The sequence below is a fragment of the Pagrus major genome, chromosome 16, assembly GCF_040436345.1.
Source record: "Pagrus major chromosome 16, Pma_NU_1.0".
Classification (NCBI taxonomy): domain Eukaryota; kingdom Metazoa; phylum Chordata; class Actinopteri; order Spariformes; family Sparidae; genus Pagrus; species Pagrus major.
Window position 1 is genome coordinate 19,787,175 of NC_133230.1, and position 18,901 is coordinate 19,806,075.

The following is an 18,901-nucleotide window of genomic DNA, read 5'->3' on the forward strand; positions in this document are numbered from 1 at the left end:
AATGTCATTATTATAGAATAAAGTCAAAATTATAAGATTAAAGTCGAAATTACAAGATAAAAACTCAACTCAAAATAATTTATAGTCTACCTGTCAGAGTAATTCAGTGATCTTATGAGAAACAGCATAGCCATTCCAATATGAATACATTTGTAATAGATCTCATGTCTACTAATTGGCAGTTAATCATAAGAAACACTGCAGATGATGTTAAGTAATACAGTAATTAGTCATGGCCAGATTAAGATGTTTGGCGCCCCTGGGGGCAAACATTAGCTACTGGGCCCTGATTAATTCAATATGTGTATTTATTTATTTCACAGAATATTCACCATGTATTTGTAATTCCAATTATGAATATCCCTGAAGAACGTTCCTATGTCATCTGATATTGTTCTTTTAGTTGAGCATTTTCCCAAACAAAATTACAATTGATTAAATTTCCACAATGTAACTGTTACACAGTTGATGGAGTCTAGGCCCTGAAGTAGTTGGCAGCTTTGCCTGGTTGGTAATCCAGCCCATTTACAAAATTAAAGACAAAAGTAGCCCTTTAAAAACATCATTCCAGCACTTTGACCATTTTGTTGGTAGGCTAAGTAGCCCTTTCATTAGTTAAGTCTGTTGCTTAGCATAAAATTCTCATTTTATAAAAAAAAAATACTACAAGCAGAGAAAATTTACAAGAAATTAAACTGACAAGTTTGGCACCATTTTGTTCCTGTACTATCATCTATATAATGTTTCTTTTTCAATCTTGAAAACTAGTAAACAAAGCAGAGAAACATTAAAAGTGCATTGTTTCAACAAATTTAAATTCATTGCTGACATAGGTAAATGTAAATGTTTGGCCCTTCGGCACGTCACTTAGAAGCTCCTAAGATGCCACTTCATTCTGACTCTTCCAAACGACCAAAAAGAAGTCACTTATTTGCAAAGCAGGGGGCTTTATATTTGTTTCCACATTTATTTTTATTAGAAAGTGTTACATACATGTCAGCCAACACCTTTCCACTGCATCCCAACACTGATTTTTAATATAAACTGAGGTGAAAAATAACCAAACATTCCTCAAGAACTCTGTAGTAAGGAAATGTTTTTCAGTCACATTTTCACACAACTGAAAAGGCCTTGCAATACGCTACTGACCATGTCTAACAATCTGAAAATCTGTACATTTATCTTTGAGAACTACAGTATATACACTTCATGAGTTAACATAACAGGTGTTACATGATTGCTTTTGTAATAGATGTCTAAGAAAAACAATCCACTTGAATCTCAAGTGCACCGTTTGAGCTTGTTTTTATCTTAACGCTAATTTCTTTAACGCTTAAGTTTGGCAAATTAAAAAGCAAACAAAGAAACGTAATACTATAATTTTGGGAGAAAGAAAAATACTGGTACACAGCTCGTGAAAATACAAAGTAATTTGCCATAGCTATGTTAAAAAGGTGTTCAGTTAAACTAACTTCCAAGAAGCAGTTTGCTGTTCTTGGTGTCTGATGGGAAGAGGTCCGGTGGGGCGGTGGTGGACACGGGTCTACCCAGAACCACCACAGGTCTGAGGTACTGAAGCTGCTTAATGGCCAGGTCCCCACACCCAGCCAGGGCTTTGTCCAAGATGGACTTCAAGTTTTGGACTGATGTGAAGTCTCCAGTCATCGCGTGTGGCTTCAGCATTGGGGAGTGAGTGCGTCTGCTGCGGGTGTGAGTGATTCCCAGCTGGTTGTTCTCCTTAACGGAACAACTGCGTCTGAAAGAGTCTCGCCGTTTCACCGGAGCTGCGTTTTTTTCTTTCGGGGATGTCTCTTGTATGAACCTCAGGAATGAGGACTCAAAGCCAATAGGCTTATAGGCAGCAATGTCAAACGTGCGTGGAGAAGGGCTACGAGAGTTAGTATCTTTCAAGTTTGACGGCTGTTCAGACAGTTCGTTTTTCCGTTTTAGGGGCTGGCGAACTGGAGGAGTGGGAGCTGACCCGTTCACCATTTTACCACCATCCTTGGTGCCTGAAACGTCTTGGAAGCCCTCATCAGCAGTAAAGCGCAGTGAGCATGGTGGCGAGAGGTCAACAGTGACAGGACGAAGAAGAGGTTTGATTTTATCCCAGCTCAATCTTTCCTCCTGTTTCTGAGTGTTAGGTGATGGTGCTGCGGCTGACTCTTCAGTGTGCCCGCCAGTGCTCGGTTCACCGTAAAGCACCTCGTCTGCACCAACAAGGACGCCATTTCTCTCAACAGGTGGTGGTGGCTCCTCCACTTCCTCCTCTGGGAATCCCAATGAATCATGTTTATCCTCCTCCTCCTGTGCCTCTGTCTTGATTGAGTGTAAGCTCATGGGTGCAGGCTGCCCCTCTGTGTTTTCTGGCTCTGCCTGATACTCCATTTTGTGAACCACACATGCTTCTGTAACTTCTGTAACTATTGGTGTGGCCGACTTCCTCTGAATCAGTTCTTCGAGCTGCTCAGCGGTAAAAACAAGCATAGCGTCATTCTTAACAAGATCTTCTCGACGCATGCGGTGAACCTTCAGGTAGTGCCGGTGCAGGCTTCCCATGTACGTGACGACAGAATCACAGTCCTGAACCATGCATGGGTAGGCCACACGCAAACAGCGGTCTTGACACATCTGTAGTGCTTCTTCATGTGATCTGAAGACAAAGCGGCTGAAACAATTTCTTTTGGACTTTTTTTCTCTTGGCAATGTCTTCTCCTCGACAGACTCCTTAATTATTTCCTCTGGCTGGGTGGTCTCTTCAGGCTCTGACTCGACTCGGCTCAGACTCGATATCTCAGCCTGTGTGGTGGTTGAAGCAGGTTCTTCTTTCTGAGGACTCTGCGGTGCAACAATGAGCTTCTTTTGGCATCCAGTAATTGACTTTTTGTGAGTGCTCTGTAGACGAACCACCAGTGAATCGTAGTACTCACAGTGACTATAAAGCGTATGTTTTTTAAGTGCTTCATCATGGCTGAAAACTCTGGTACAGCCTTCAAACTTGCACCTTATTAGCTCTGGTGGTTGTGAGTGGCAATCACGAGTGTGACGCACTAGGCTGCTTTTAAGGTGGTAGGAAGTGCTACAGTTGGCAAAGTGACATTTGTATTGGGGCTGAGGTTCATCACAGTTGGGGAGAGGCCTTTTTTTGGCTGGCTCTTTTCTGGCTTCTGGACTGTGAGGTGCATCAAAGTCTTTTTCCAACAAGAGCTGAGAGCGATTGTAATGATGTACCAACTGTAGGTGACGCACTAGACCTCCCTGGGTGGAAAAAGCTGCATCACAGTTTTTTGCGACACAATGAAAGGGTTTACTGAATTTATCCAATATGTAGCACAGATTACTTTTGGCTACCAGGCGTCTTGTAGTTCTGACCTGCTGTGTTGTTGCATCCTCGCTTTCTCCCTTCTGCTCACTGTCCTCCTCTCTACTCTCTGGTTCATCCTCTCCTTCCTCTTCAGATGGAGAATGATTGTCAAAGTTTTGTGCATTTTCAGCATCCACTGTTGAGTTTGTTTTCTCGTGTTGGCTTTGCAACTTGGGGATCTCTTTCTTCCTCACTTTTAGATCGTGGTTCGTCGAGTGCTGAGATGTATGATCTGAAGGGTCATTGTTTCCCTCGTATCGTTTAGATGCATAGCTTATTTTGTCCACCAAAGTCTCACTCATGTTATGTACTTGGATATAGTGGGCCCTCAACACATGCTTTTCTCTGTGACTCTTGGAACAAAGATGGCAGACGTAAGGCTTAAAAGATGTAGTTTTCAAAGAAGTCAACCTTTTGGCCTGTTCAACAGTACGCCCATGTTTGGTGTTATAGTGTCGCAGTAAGCTGTAACTCTGAGCAGTCCGAAAGCCACACCCTTTCATCCCACAGATGTATGGCTTAGCAGTGGCTAATGATTCACCACTCCCTTCGTCATCAGCTGCTGATGCCTCTTCTTCGGTTTTAACCCTTTCCTCAGGCGTAGTTGGAGGTCTCGTCTGAAGCATTACAACAGGCGGCTTGGCCATGATTGCCTGATGAAGAGATACTTGTGATGCATTGGGCTCTGAGGGGGGCTGAGGGGCCTCACTTGGCACACTGTGAGGTGATGAAGAATTCAGGTCCAGTTTACTCAGCCCAATCAGTATTTCTTTCAGAGCATCATTTTTTGTTTGAAGGCTTGAGGAGTTTGTTTCACTGTCTTTGGGTTGAGTGGATGCTTTTCTTTCTTTGCCAGACTTCGTGGGTTGAATGGGAGTTGAGAGCTCATTGTTTCCCTTGTCCTCATTGTCTGGCTCAGGTTCAGCCTTTATCAATTTGGACTTTGAGCCTCGCTCTTTGTCATGCTTGTGTTCTTTGTTCTCCAGTTTAAGGTGTTCTGGGTGCGCACATTTCAGATGTCGCTGGACATCTCTGGCTCTGGAGAAAGTCATACCACACTTCTCAAAACCACAGGTGAACTTACTTCCATCAAAACACACAGCCACCAAGGTCATAGTTGCTTTGGGCTCCTTGGTGTCGGAGGTTTCCAAAGAGGAGACACAACTTAATGAGGAGGAGTTTACAACATCTTCATTTACAATCTCTTCTTTATCAACTGACTTATTCTGGTGGGTTGTCACTTCAGGAACAGCCTTAAGAAGTTTCCGTTTTGCCTTCCTCTGAGCCTCAAAGTCTTCTTCAGAGAAGGTGATGTTGTGTGTGGATAAATGCTTTATGAATTCCTTTTTGGATAAGTAGTATTTTCTACATTCAGCACTAGAGCAAGTAAATGCTGCATCTCTGAAATGCTGTGCTTCATGGTGATAGATTTGGCCCAAGTCGGAGTAAGTGACGTAACAGCCTTTGAGTTCACACTGGTAGTTGAGCTGATAGCCATGGGTCTGTTTGTGTGAGACAAGTTCATTGGAGGAACTAAACTGAGCGCCACAACCTATCACCACACATGCGTAAGGCCGATCACCATAATGAATTCTTCGATGTTTGCGATGATGGTAAGCGGAGACAAAATGGCGTCTACAAAAAACACACTTCTCTCGCTTGTCTCTCATCTGATGAAAATATTTCACATTCTCATCACCTTTGTGCTCTGACTTTAAATGGACATACAAGTACTTGGAATGTTTAAATATCCGCGTACACCCGGTTCCTGGACACTGATACTCATCCCGGTTCTGCAGCTTGAAGTGTTGTTCAATGTACTCGAACGTTACATGCTCGTCATCGTCCACATGCTTCTCTTTCACGGTTTTGGCTTGTTGCACGATGTGGTGCAGCACGTCTGGATCATGTGTGGATTTGTAATACAGCATTAAGGAAGGGTCAACGGTGATCTCTCCTGGTTCAATATCATCATCCTCGTCCATCTGTTTCTCCATGTCCTCTTTCTTTACATTGTTTTTCTGAAGATGTGTTTCACTCTGAATGTGTTGTTTCATGTGAGGGACAAGATCCTTTCGGCTCTTAAACTTTTCCAAGCACACAGGGCAGGGGTGGCATTTGTCTTCTGCATGTCTTTTGGAGTGGTGAACTATTTGGGTGTCAGTGACCGACCTCTTACAAATCTGACAGCACAGCTTGTGTTTCTTTGTCTCGGACTCTCCTTGGCTTTCTGGTAAGTTAGAAGACTGCTTTTCATCCTGCTGCTCATGACCATCAAGACTTCCATTTATCCTCTGTTGGTGCTCAGATTCTACTTTCACTGGGATTCCCTTTGGTTCAGGTTGTTTACCCTTCTCTTGTTTGTCTACCACGGCTTCCTCCTCCTCTCCTTCTGACTCCGGCATCAACCCTAGAAGGGAGATGCAGTGATACTTGAGAGTTTTCCAGTCCCAGAACTCGGGGTCAAAAGGCCAATAGGCTTTCAGTGCTAGTAGCAACTCGCAGCGCAGTGAGTTGGGAATAACCTCGCTTTCCTGGTCGTACTTTTGGTCTGGCCGTAAGTATAGCTCTTCAAGGCACCCAAAGACTTCCTGGCTGGGGCCAAGCAGGAACTCTGTGAGTTGACAGGCACGCAACACTTCAAGGTCGTCTGGAAGAAGGCAAGACACAGTCTTACAGACAGAGATCCTTGTTTCTGAGTCATCCTGCTTTGGAAGTTGAAGAGCTTTGACACAAAGTTCTACTGAGGCAGGCACCCCAATTTCCTCCGCCTGAAAAGAAAGACATGTAATTAGCATAAATCAATTAGACGAAAAACACATTTTCTTCCAAACACACACATTTTATATTCATCATATGCTGAAACGCTCTTTGAACAATGTCATTGCATTTCAAAATGCAAAATTAATTAATATATTAAAACAGGGCTAACTTTACTTTCTCATATTGGGACCCAGAGAAGTGAATTCATCCCATTCAAGAGCAACTGTAAACTTGATTTTGGAAGGAGAAAAAGTAGCTGTACTGTAGCACTCGTACAAATTAGGGGTAGACCAATTATCAGCCCTGGCTGAATTTGTGCTTATGTTCAGCATTTTTCTGACTATCAGTATCAGTGATTTTTCACCACTATCTGATTGGTAACACATCACAATCAATAGCCTATAAACACTGAATAATCTGAATCTGGAAAGTAAGTAGTAACTAAATTCATCAAATAAATGTAGTCGAGGGGAAGTATAAAGTAGCAGAAAATTAAAATACTCTAGTAAAGTACCTGAAAATTGTACTATTGTACAAGTGGGCAGCTCTCCCAGGAAACAACTAACAACCCCACTAATGGAGTTTTCATTTGACATGCAGTCACAAAGTCTGATTAATCACTCCAAAGAGTAAGGACTGGACTCTGACATTTCTGGTTTGTCAGAAATTTTGCAGTTTGAGCAATTTCACGACTATAAACAGTTGTGAGCTTGTTTAAATATAATAAGTTTATTTTTAAGTAGTCTTGAGACTGCTGTGATATAAAGCTGAACTTCACTGGAGAACAGACGGACCATATTGTCTGCATTTTCCAACCATCTGGTGCTCCACATCATTCTTTTTTGCTTCTTTGTGTTCATAGTAGAACCACAGAGCACTGCCTTTCTCTCTGCTATAACAAAATTAGGAAAAATGTTTGATTTTTATGGTAGTAAATTGTGTGCATTTTTTAACTTGTTAGCAGACTAACTGATTTTCATAGCTCTTCAGATGTGATGGAAATGCTAACAGGAAACATCTGCTAAGAAAGCTTTTAGTTCCTGAGTTTAGTTCCTAAGGCTCCTTCGTACCTGGAACTAACTGGTTGAAAATGAGCCTTATACCCATATAATTGATGTAACAACACAAATCCAGTATAAAAAACAGACTGTATGGCTGTTGGGCTCACCTCTGTCTGAATGACACGGACCAGGGAAAGCAAATGGTAGACTGTTTTGGCAATGGCACCTAGCTGAAGGCATCTTTCCAGAAGAGACATCAACGAGGGGTCGATCCTCCTCTGAAGCTTACTCCACAACAGAATCAACTCCCTTTGAAGAAGAAAATTAAGTAATTGTATAATTTTGACCACAGCAATAACAAAAAACTCAACTTAATTGATTAGAGATTTTTTAAACATCCAGATGTTTGTAGATTGTCAATTTACATTTGACTGTAGTCATAAATACATAATGTACAATACATTCAGTTCAATTAACCTCTTGACCCCAAAAAGGAACTACTCACCAGGAGCAGTAAAGGCTCTGCTGCTGAAGCTGCTGTGTCAGGAAAGTTGTGCACAAGATGAAGGCCGTGTTCTCCTCCCCCTCAGTCTCTAAATTACATGTGATCTCCAGTACATCCTTACAGTCAAGTCTGGAGATCTGTTGAGGGAGTAAATACAATATTGAAAGTTAAGAAAACAGCATGCAGTCAGAGAGCAATTATGTAAACATTTCAGTTAGGGTGCACCAGTATGACATGGCTGATCAGTACTGATACTGACCTTATTATTTAGATCAGGTGTACATCATGATGTGACCAACCCTTACTATATACAGTTACATTCATTCATGTGGGGCTGCCGACCTAATTATTAATGCCACAGAAATCCCTCATCAACCTTACATTAGCATGACTCTAATTGGTTCCGCACAGTGGGGTACAGAGATTTTAAATTTGGGAGGAAGAGAGCACCAATGTTTTAGCGGTACTGAGAGAGGGTGTTGGATCGGTGCATCCATACAGTCACTCTACCCTGTTTCAAGTTGCTACAAAAGAATATTAGGGATTAAATATAATTTCATCAACAAAGACGCCATGACACACCAGTGATCCAGCATTTCATGAAACATATCATGCAACTGTGATGTCCCTAGTTTGATTACAGCCAGAAACCTTTATCACATGTGTAAGGGAGATTCCCAAATGTCCCTTTGTTATTTTGATGTTATTCTTGCATATGAAACTTAACGAGTATAGAAGATGTGTTAAGAGCGACATTGTGTCTATGGGCCTCCAATGGTTTATGTCATGTAACAGTTTTATGGTTGCAGAGTATATGGTTTCATAGCGTATGTGATAGAGAGTTGAAAAACCTAACATAGACAAGACAACAGACTCTTGTCCAAGGAGTTCATCCTAAAGAGTACTTTTGTGACCTTTCTGCGTAGCCCCTCCTGGAAATATGTGTTCTGATAACGGTTGATATATGAAACATAAACTTTGGGATGTACGTGCATGTTAAATTTATGTTAACCTGTGGAGAAAGTGGAGATAATGGGAGTGTTTTTCGAAGTGGTCCAGATATAACCTTGTGTAGATGTAACCAACTATAAACGACTGAGAGAGACTGCCTCTCTCCAGTCAACATCTATGCGCTGCTGATGTGTGACGCAATAAAAGAACTTCTAGAAAAGAAATATTGTGTTGAACTTGGTGTTTGACCAACTCTCATCTGCACTAGACAAGCGACTGGTTTTCAGTTGCCACGACACATGTCACACTCTACAGTCAATTCTCTTATGAGGGCAAAATTATCAAAAAAGAATCATAAATACAAATACAGTGTAGTGAAGTTTTAAAATCAATACATAAACATAACATAAATAAGAAATTTAAGATCATTTAACTCTTTATAATTAAACATATTAGTGCAAAACATGCATCACATGAAGTATTTAACTGCTTGCATATGAAGGCAAAAGGCTTTAAATGTTCAGTTTGAACTTGCAGCACTCATGACACCCCAGCTCACTTTTTCTGCATTCATCGCTGACCTCCTGAACTTTGTCTATCCCCTCCCCCCTGCCAAGGCAGAGGACAGCAAGAAAGGTAATGAACCATAAAGATAACAGGGGCCTCCATCAGGGGCAGGGTGGGCTGTGCAATAAGCACACAAAAGGCGTGAGTAATCTGGCTATACATTTGGACTGGTATATATAATGGGAGCATATCACAAACATCAGTGCATTCACATATGTGAATATGCTTTATTTAATCTGTTAAACATACTACAATGAATGTTTAACTGGTTATGAAACACTCTCACCTTTGAGATCCTTCAATAGCTCTGAAAGCATGATCATATCAAACTGGACATACAAGGTTTTCACAGCATACCAAGAAAAGGTTGGGGAATGGAGACAGGTGTCACAACAGTGGCAGGACGTAACAATGAGGAAGCATGTCTGAGAGACATGTCTAATGAAGATTTAAGAATGTACACGTCATTGCCTGAGTCACTGTCTTTTCTGATCGTAAGTAGAGATTGGTAGTTAAACATTACAGATACCCTCAGCTCTTTGTTGGGCCTTTTCATACATTTAAAAAAGGTGGAAAAAATGAATTCACAATAAGTTTTACTGAATCCCTAAAGATTGAAGGTTTTCTGAGTCTTCAAACTGAACACCAGGAAGCTTCATTTGCATGAGAATTTGAGGCTCTATTTTTGGAGATGGTGCAGATAAACCTTATAAATAGACACCCTTTTCATATTTATAAAAAAAAGTTTGACTTGCAAATATGTCCATATTTTTATTCATCAGTTCAATAATATCCATCTTATTATGCAAAGAGGGAGAGAATTACTGTCGCTCAGCCTGCTGTGACCCTTCTACACTTCTTGCCACAACCATATGTCTCTTAATATTGAACAGCATGTTAAGCAGAAGCTGGACTTTTTTTGACCATTTATCCTTTTAGCCAGCTATTACAAATTTTTAGCCAACTACTGAAATGTTTAGTCATGACATACTTTAACCAATCCACATCAACCATTTACCTTATACTTTTAGCAAACCATTCCAACCACTTGGCTATATTTTTGTGCATGTTTTAATGTTTATCCATTAATTAGGCTAAGAGTATTTTTTTGTCAAAGAGCATCTTGCAAACAAAGTGTGGTATTACCTCCATGATGGCTTCTTCATTGGGAAGCAGGTGACAAAGCAGGGAGACAAAAGTTTGACGAAAGGTAGCTTGGTTGGAGATGAAGCTGCATTCAGTGCAAGCTTTGGCCAGCACCACCGCCTTGGCCACTTCGCCCATCTTCTCCAGGTGCTTCACCCGCATCTCCATGAAGCCCTCGCCCTCCAAGCTGATGTACGCGTCAACTAACGATAGAATTCAAAGACAATATGATTAGCAACCATGACGAGGCCTAAGTCTGTGCCGTCATGTTCAAATGAAATAACTTGGATAATGTTAACTAGATTCCAACCTTCTTCTGAGTTGGTGGGCTGGCCTGTGAGGAGAGAAGTAAGGACATGGTTGCTCCATGCTCCTCCCTCTCCTGTGATCTGGAGTAAAGCTTGAAGGTCTGTGCTGCCATACTGTAACAATGTGTCATGGGCAATCTGCAATAAAACGCACAAAGGACGTTAAATCTAAATACAAAAACCGTGTGTTCAGCACTTTATTTGAAATCACATCAAATAACCAGGACTCATCTTTCTCCAACACTCCTGTCACACAGGGTGTGCAGTGATTTAATCAAAACATTTTCTTATTTGAAATTACATCAAACTATGTAATTCTACTGAGGAATGCAGTCAAATATAACACACTCTGCTTTATTTCTTACAGTGATTCAGCAGAACACGATCTGACAGCAAAGAAAATTATAGTACTTTTTAAAATCTATATTAGACTGTTTCAGTGTGGTAATGAGTTCCCCTGACTCTTCATGCAGCACAGTTTTGTTCATCTTGGACATATTCAATCAATGGTCATAGCAGAGTGTACTGCAAACCCTTCAGTGCAAATTTGGAAGGACAAGACTTGAAGTCTGCTGTATATCTACACCTGCTGTCCCATGAGATTGAAAGGCTCTTTACCTAGAAACAAATTGCAAAATGGATTAAAATAATTTGAAGACTACTTTGCTCATTTTAGAACCTTAAATCCTTTGGGGAAAAGACTATTTCAAGCATACATTTGTGTCATATCGAGGCACACAACTGACAACCAATGATGAGTTAGTAGTTCTAAACAGTGGTGGTTTAGACTCAACAAGGGCAGAAAAAGACAAAACTGCCATCTACACCAGCTTGGGGCATTTGTTCTCAGCCTTCACAAGTCTCAATGAGAAGGTTTTTGATAACACCCCACTGAGGCACATATAATCAAGTTCCTAAATTCTTTCTAACACACACACCAACACAACAAAAATACTTTTTTTTGTTCAAGTCATCAGGATAGGATTTAAATCTGCAACTCATCAGCAAAGAATGTAGAGAAACTCAATGCTCTCTACCTGAACCGAGTGGTGAAATTGAACCCAGGCTTCATATGGGATTTCATTCTCAGGCACCGACAGCAACAATTCAAAACAGCTCCTACAAAAAAGAAAAACAAACAAGATTAGAATGATCTCTGTGAATCATGATAATTCTGGACAGTTCTATTCTTGACAATAAAAACACAACTACAAAAGAGAAGCAGTGTAAATATAAAGTCTGGAGACATTAATCTCAACTAAACACTTTTTTTTTTCCCCAGCCTGTGACACAACTTATACTTCTGGTGGTATAACAAAGTACCACAAAGCTCTAGCTCAGTTTTAATGTTCAAGAGAAGTGAGCTTTACATATTCATACATTAAACATGTCAAAAATACTCATTTGAAAATACAGTGGACAGTGGTGACATGTTTTTCTCATCTGCTGATAGTTAAATTTAACTATTATAAGAGAATCTATTAAAAGATCCTTTTTATTCAGCTGAATAGACTGAAACAACCTCTTTCCCTCATATGAGAACATCTGCAAATGGAAGGAGTGTCAGTGGAGCCGTGGTTTGTGGCCCTGACAATTAATCGCAAGACATTATGAATCCCTAATCGACCTAATTTAAGTAGTGTTCAGTAAATTCCTTCAGACAGGCTGTCATCTGCAGCATGAAATCTTTAAGTGTAATAGCAAAATGTATCATTTGCATTTAACCACATATTGTTAATTTGCATTACCTTGCATGGTTTTATTTCACATATTGATCTATAACCTTATGGTTTACTACACTTTTTAGCACTGTGAATTATGACCTGACCTAAGTATGAACTGTTTGACTTACTTTTATACAGTGACCTCGCTGATTGTTTGAAATTGTTTGTGCACAGTAGCAATCTGTTCTCCCCAGGCGCATGTCGGGTGTTGTGGGTACATCCAAGGCTGTCAGGTCAGCTGGATATTGTTTTGGGAAAATCTCCTTTTCTCGAGCTATCTCTGAGTGTGCTATAAACTCTAACTTTGTCTGTGACTCTTGGTCAGTCTCTGCCAGGGTTTGCTTGGTGAATGAGGCTGGCCTTTCAACTGAAATTGGTTAACTCCGTTTGCTCTTTGCTTTTACCACTTTATTAAATTACAGAAAGACAACCTTGTGTGAATCATCTATTATTTGTTCACTTCTTAATAAGAATTTCCACCACATTAAGTACAACAAGAATCACATCTAATCCAAAGTAACAACTGATCAATGTCAGTCAGCGTGTGCTTATGTCTTTTATGTAGGTTCATCCATATCAGAGTTAGTGGAGTTTGAATTCTTACTGTTATTTGAAATGCTAATTTGATATAATTTGTTACATGACCTGTATCTATATCATATAAAATGAGTGCTCGGCCAAGAAACAAAAAGGACAGAAAATCACACAAATGAGTTAATGAAACAAGTGGTTGCATGTAGGTTTAACATGCTGAGTGTCTACTTACATCTACTACTTTTGTACTCTTATCGAGTATTTTTACTTTCGTTTCTATTTTAGCAATAACCTAAACGTTAACTCGACTATTACATTTATAGAATAAATGTTACTCAGAGTTATTAATCCAGGATGTTACAAATAATTAATATGCAGCTCATTTAGAAAACCGAGAGTCCCGTGTGCATGCAAGTCCATTTATAATGACACTGTCAGTTATTGTTAGAGCTTAAGTAAGCAATTAAGCAAGATGCTGATTTCAGCTGATATCTTGCAGCCCTTGTGTGGACTTTAGGACCAAGAAATAAAACTGAAATTAAAAGAAAGACAAATATACAGTATCTTTTAATGTGAAATGCAATTTGATACCTTTATGGGAACTTTCTCACTAAGTCAGACTACAATGCAAAATTTGAGAAGATTCAAGCCTGGGAAAAAATCCACAGTGAAGTAATTGAGCAAGACTGGATAGTTGTCGAAGCCTCGTAAACTTGTAAAAAAACAAAGCTAAAAATATAAATGATGAGGCGTGATTTTGCAAGGGCATTGCATGTTTGTCCGTTAAATTTATGGAGAAACTCAATTTGGTTAATAGTATGGGAGATATCTGACATTTTCAGAACAGCCACCCTGTTTTGGAAATTTGAAAATCAGGTGCAAAAACCCAGCTAGCTGTGCATTCATCTGGTTATGGATATGAAGGGTACATACTTATGTATAAATGAAGAACGGAACTGTCAGTCATCTATGGCACAAAGCAAATTAAGACTACATTGAGCAGACTAGAAATTGTAGGCTTGTGTTTCCAGGTTAATAAGGACTTCATAAAAAAATTGAAGAAGCTGACCTTTTCACCTCAAATCCATTACAAGGTGCTCTACAACCAAGACTGCTAAATGTGCACACCAAACTCAATACTTACAACGCTAGTCTCTTCAAAACAAGGGCCACTCTGTCAGACTCTGCAGTGAGGTGAGATCGAGCTGCAGCGAAACAGTTTATGGACAGACAGTAGACCTCGAGAAGAGGCAGACCATGCTCCATGGAGTTCCTGCTCCCAGCATAGTGCATCAGCGCCTATAAACACAAACACACACGCACACACACACACACACACACACACACACACACACACAGATATTGCAAGATGTAAACAATAAAGTAAAAAGTTATGGAAAAACGCTGTTGATACTTGATCAGAAGAGGGGATCAGATGACAGACAGCTGTGAATGAACAGGGGGTTTCCACCTGGAGACACCAGTCTGATCCCAGCTGACACTGTCAGGTGTGAGATGCTCCTGATTGGGTCAGAGGGGATTTGACTGTACAGCATATGACAAACCCTGAACCTTCAATAATGAAAAACATCATGAGTGACACACTCATGATGACTCAACCAGCGTGTCACCTGTGTGTAGCTGCACACATTAAATCGTCATCACTATCAACATCCCAGGAGTTTCATTTACCAGACAGCAGGAAACTTGCTGGTTGGTGCTCAGGTCTACAGAGGCACCAGATTAATTCCCCTCAGTCTAAATATACGGTCCCATCTCAAAGGAAGCCAAGAATAAGGTCTCAGCCCTGGAGACATATATCAGTGTGCTAATTACATCCAGACTACTTCCAATTCATAAGGAAAAATACATACAACAAATTTTAAGGTTGATTATTGTGAGCCTAAAAAGCATTAAATTTACCCAAAGCAGATATGAAAGGATGGACTCATTTTTTTCCCCAGTGAGAGTATTCATTTCAGACAAAAGTTTTCAAAAGCGTATCCTTCAACAGCAGCTGCTATCCAAACACAGAAGTGCTGTCAGAGTGAGCTGGCTAATGAATTACTCTTCTCTACATTCAAGTTTGGCAGGTAACCAACTTTCACTGGAGGCTCCTCTCTAATTGAACGACATGTACTTTGGCTTGAGCATTAAAAAGGAAAGTGTCAACTGGTTAGGGGGTTTTCCAATCAGGGACGCAGGTGGGGAAATGAGATAGTTCCCCAAATTTGGTTTCCAAAGTACAAATCCTGATATAGGGAATGAGGGCAATTCAAACAAGAGTGCACCTGCGTTGTTGATGAGAGAATAATTACAACATGGTGGGTCCACAGCACTGGCAGCCCATTTGAACACACAAACAACAAAAGTGCTTGGCTGCACAGGATTTGGCTCTTTAACAAAAGCTGAAGAATGCTAAATATGATAGGTAAACATTGGCCCAACTCCTTAAAATGACCAAAATGCCATTTCAGAGTGGTTTCACGCCCCAACTAGAGAGGACATTTGGATAAACACACCGCGACGCCGCCCCGCCCCGCACACATGCAATAATGCATGATGTGCACATTCTGGCCATGTCATGTGCGTTGAAGCATCTGTTAGGCTTCCTGTTGTGCCAGTATGGTTTGAAATAAGAAGCAGCTGTCTTAAAAGAGTTATATCAATGGAAGTAAAGAGGGCTTACTGTATCAACTTGAACCAGCAAACTGCATCTGCCACTGTACATTATAATTAGCCCAAAATGTTTTGGCGTGGAATCACATGCGCACGTAATGTATGCATGTGATTGTTTATGTATTACATAGAAGTATGCGAACATAAACACACAGCTGTGCAACTGTTCCCTGGTTGTACACCAATCCTACACTTAGCCAGGCAGCTAGCTAGCTAGCGGGCCAGCAGCCGTCGCAGATTAAGCTACTAGCTTGCGGGCTGCGAGAAAAACAACCCTGGATGAGCTAACGCTGGTTAGCCTGACGATAGCTTCGATGTTGCATGTACACATTACCTGACAGAAGTTGTCGCAATACTCCGTGGAGGATGCAATGGATATTTCTTGTTGCCTGAGTACGTCTTCAAAGGCTCTAAGTGTGGCCAGCAGGGTTTCCATTGCAACCAGAGTGTCCTCGGCCGTGTCCAGGGCCCGGTCGCTCCATTCGTGCTCTGGTTCAACATTATTCTCCGCCATCTTCGCTCTCCGCCACGGCGCGTATGCAGTGCAGTCTGACGCCGCCTTCATGTACTTTCGGAATATTTAAAGATGTCACTTAAACTTCACCCGAGAATGCGAAAGGGGCGTCTTGTAGAAATGGGTTTTTATGTTTGTCGGTGTTATTATTCGTTGTATGTTGTAGTTATTGTTGTCACTATGTTAATACATCTGTTTTTTTTTATTTAACGTAGCCCTTTGTCCGTAAATTAGCGTTAACGTCAATTTAATAGCCTTTAATTAATTGTCTGTTTTTTTCTTGGCTACCCCTTCTTCCTGTTCCACTGTTTCTACATACACAAGTACACTACTGTTACTGCTGTTATTTCCATACAATCCATTATTATTATGATCAAAACCAAAGCAAGCGAAAGTTACGGAGCGCGAAGGAAGGTAACATGTCAAGGTGTTTGAGCATAATTCACCTGAGAGGAGGAATATGAAAATTACATTACACTGAACTACTGCGGTTCCCTTTTAATAAAACGCTGTTCAGTTTTGAATTGATACTCAGCTTTTAATATTTTTTCACTTTTTAAAAAATGTTAGTTTCGGCAAATAAACATAAAAACTATGAACTCATGTAAATGTTTTGAATTTCGTGGTTTCTTTTCATTATTAACTTATTATTACTGACATTATTATCACCGTAATATTACATTATTCTCTTTTCTTTTTTTTTCTTAGCCCTTTTTGCTAAGCAGTGGTGTTTGGCGCCCTCTACTGGTGAGGAGGTATAACGTTAACTTTTGTTGACCCGGAAGTAAAAGAAAAATATCTCTCGGCCACACGTGTGAAAGGTAAGCAGAGCTAAAAATGACACGCAAAGTGTTTTTTAGAAGTAAATCTGTTATATGACTGATTGTCTTGAGCTGAGAGTTTCGATTAGGAACACTTTTTACTTCACAAGTCGTGATTTGGTGCCAAAAAATTGCAAATTCGGTTTAAAAACGTCTACGCAGGCTGGATTTTCTGTTTTCTACACACTCGACAGTTAAATAAGACCGTATCCAGCTTATTTTAAAGGTGCACATCCCAAAATTGTGGTGTAATGACTAACCCGACGATTAAGACTTGAGTTTTTAACTGATATTTATCATACAAACAACTTTATCTGTGTTGCTGTCTCCGTGCTGTCTGACGGGGTTTGTTTTCATCCTGTCCTGTAGCATCCACCATGGGAAAGTCCAAACAAACAGGAAATCACAAGAGTGATAAGAAGAAGAACATCGCAAAGACATGGAAGACAAAGCGCAGGACCAAAGACCTGGACCAGATCCACGCAGACATGAAACCTGGGACCGCAGCCAAGCTCCTACATCAGGAGGTGGACTACGATGTGACAGGATGTGCGCAACACTACTGCTTACACTGCGCGTGAGTTTACCTGTTGGTCTGATGGACCTAGCTGAGAATTAGGCTACCCACTACCCAACAATTGCACTAATAAAGATAAAATAGCGTGTGACTGGCTGGGTTTTGTTGTGTCTTGATCTTGAATTTGATTGTTAACACCTTGACTTTTGATGTCTTGCAGGAGATATTTTGTGGATATGAGATCCTTGAAAGAGCACTTCAAAACTAAAGTGCACAAAAGAAGGTAAGTCACCACATCCCACCCACGTATTCTGTGTTACATACTAGGTATGGGACGATATGCACATCTCATGTCACGATTACCCGTCCAACATAATTGCGATTCACGATATTATCCAGATAATCATCAAAGTATTCTTAAAACGCTTCCAATTGCACTAACACACACTGGAGACAGTTTAACCTTACATTTTGTTAGGAGACCAAGTTTTATTGCATCATAGAAAGGACATATATTTCTTTTTGTGAAAAACTAATAATCTTAAATAAGTCATCATTAATAAATGGTAGTATCCTTTTTTTTCCCTCTTTTTTTTTGTTTGGAATGATTTAACTTGTTTTTGTAAGGGAATACAATGTGCAAGCCATGTCTTCAGCCATGGGGACAGGTTTACGCAATTCAGAATAAATCAGGAAACCAATAAAGGACTGTATCATCAGCGAGCTAGACAGCTTTTACAAGTCCCTCATGTGAGGATAATCACAATTATCTCTAGTCTTGATTAGCCTGATAATGAAAATTCACCACAGTCAGCTTATTGTTTTTTTTATCACAATCTGCGATTAAAATCTTTTATCGTCCCATCCCCATTATATTCCTACATTTCTTGTCTGGAAGTTAAACTTTAAATGACCTATCTGTGACCTATAGATGTACTGCAGCCAAGCGTCCCTGCTCGTTTCAGAGCTTACCTCTTCTCTCTCTCCATCTCTCCGTCCAGGTTGAAACAGCTTAGAGAGGAGCCGTACACCCAGGCAGAGGCAGAGAGGGCAGCAGGTATGGGCTCCTACATCCCTCCAAAAATAGTGGAAGTAAAGACGCAGCCTGTGGAAGAGGACATGGCCTGAGAGCTGCACACCTAATCTGTTGGACTATTCCTTCAATAACAGAAGTATTAAATAAAATGGATAATGCTTCTATTATCCCTTGCCGTCACAAATGTTGAGTGCATTGTTAAATGCTTTTATGTGACACACTTCTGGTCATTAGATGTCTGGCTGTCACCAGATTCAGGAAGCCTTACCCTATACTGGGTAATGTAATGCAAAATGTACCTATGTAAATATTGAGTATGTGTAGGACTGTGTGGAATGCAAATAAACTATAACATACCATGGATTCAGCCAGATTGCATCAATATAGGACTACACTGTGTTGCAACAGCAGAGTTCGTACAAAGTCTTGAAAGTTCGAGAAATGCTTTTTTGAACTGTTTCGTTTTCAAGG

The 18,901-nt window shown here is 40.4% G+C and overlaps 2 protein-coding genes across 3 annotated transcripts; one reads left to right on the forward strand and one right to left on the reverse strand.

The window, feature by feature from the left end:
• Positions 1-927: 927 nt before the first annotated feature.
• Positions 928-16,090, reverse strand: rlf (RLF zinc finger). The gene is made up of 8 exons (XM_073483291.1): positions 15,877-16,090; positions 14,008-14,162; positions 11,643-11,724; positions 10,608-10,743; positions 10,298-10,500; positions 7,634-7,770; positions 7,296-7,437; positions 928-6,135 (listed from the first exon to the last, which is right to left on the reverse strand). Exons 1-8 carry the CDS (start codon positions 16,054-16,056, stop codon positions 1,468-1,470), a joined length of 5,703 nt encoding a protein of 1,900 aa, XP_073339392.1. The 5' UTR covers positions 16,057-16,090; the 3' UTR covers positions 928-1,467.
• Positions 16,091-16,794: 704 nt separating this feature from the next.
• znf593 (zinc finger protein 593) lies at positions 16,795-18,793 on the forward strand. 2 transcript variants are annotated; one of them, XM_073483282.1, is made up of 4 exons: positions 16,795-16,877; positions 17,247-17,454; positions 17,615-17,677; positions 18,396-18,793. In XM_073483282.1, exons 2-4 carry the CDS (start codon positions 17,255-17,257, stop codon positions 18,520-18,522), a joined length of 390 nt encoding a protein of 129 aa, XP_073339383.1. In that variant the 5' UTR covers positions 16,795-16,877; positions 17,247-17,254; the 3' UTR covers positions 18,523-18,793. The 2 variants fall into 2 exon arrangements, with proteins under 2 accessions (XP_073339383.1, XP_073339384.1); XM_073483283.1 differs by lacking the exon at positions 16,795-16,877 and adding an exon at positions 16,971-17,103.
• Positions 18,794-18,901: the final 108 nt, after the last annotated feature.

Bases quoted from the DNA above. Each gene is read 5' to 3' on its own strand.
- rlf (XM_073483291.1), bottom strand. From the start codon at position 16,056: ATGGCGGAGAATAATGTTGAACCAGAGCACGAATGGAGCGACCGGGCC. The intron at 10,501-10,607 runs GTTGGAATCTAG...TTCTATCGTTAG, and splicing joins GCCCACCAACTCAGAAGAAG to TTGACGCGTACATCAGCTTG. The intron at 7,771-10,297 runs GTAATACCACAC...CTCCCTCAACAG, and splicing joins ATGAAGAAGCCATCATGGAG to ATCTCCAGACTTGACTGTAA.
- znf593 (XM_073483282.1), top strand. From the start codon at position 17,255: ATGGGAAAGTCCAAACAAACAGGAAATCACAAGAGTGATAAGAAGAAG. The intron at 17,455-17,614 runs GTGAGTTTACCT...GATGTCTTGCAG, and splicing joins CACTACTGCTTACACTGCGC to GAGATATTTTGTGGATATGA. The intron at 17,678-18,395 runs GTAAGTCACCAC...CTCTCCGTCCAG, and splicing joins ACTAAAGTGCACAAAAGAAG to GTTGAAACAGCTTAGAGAGG.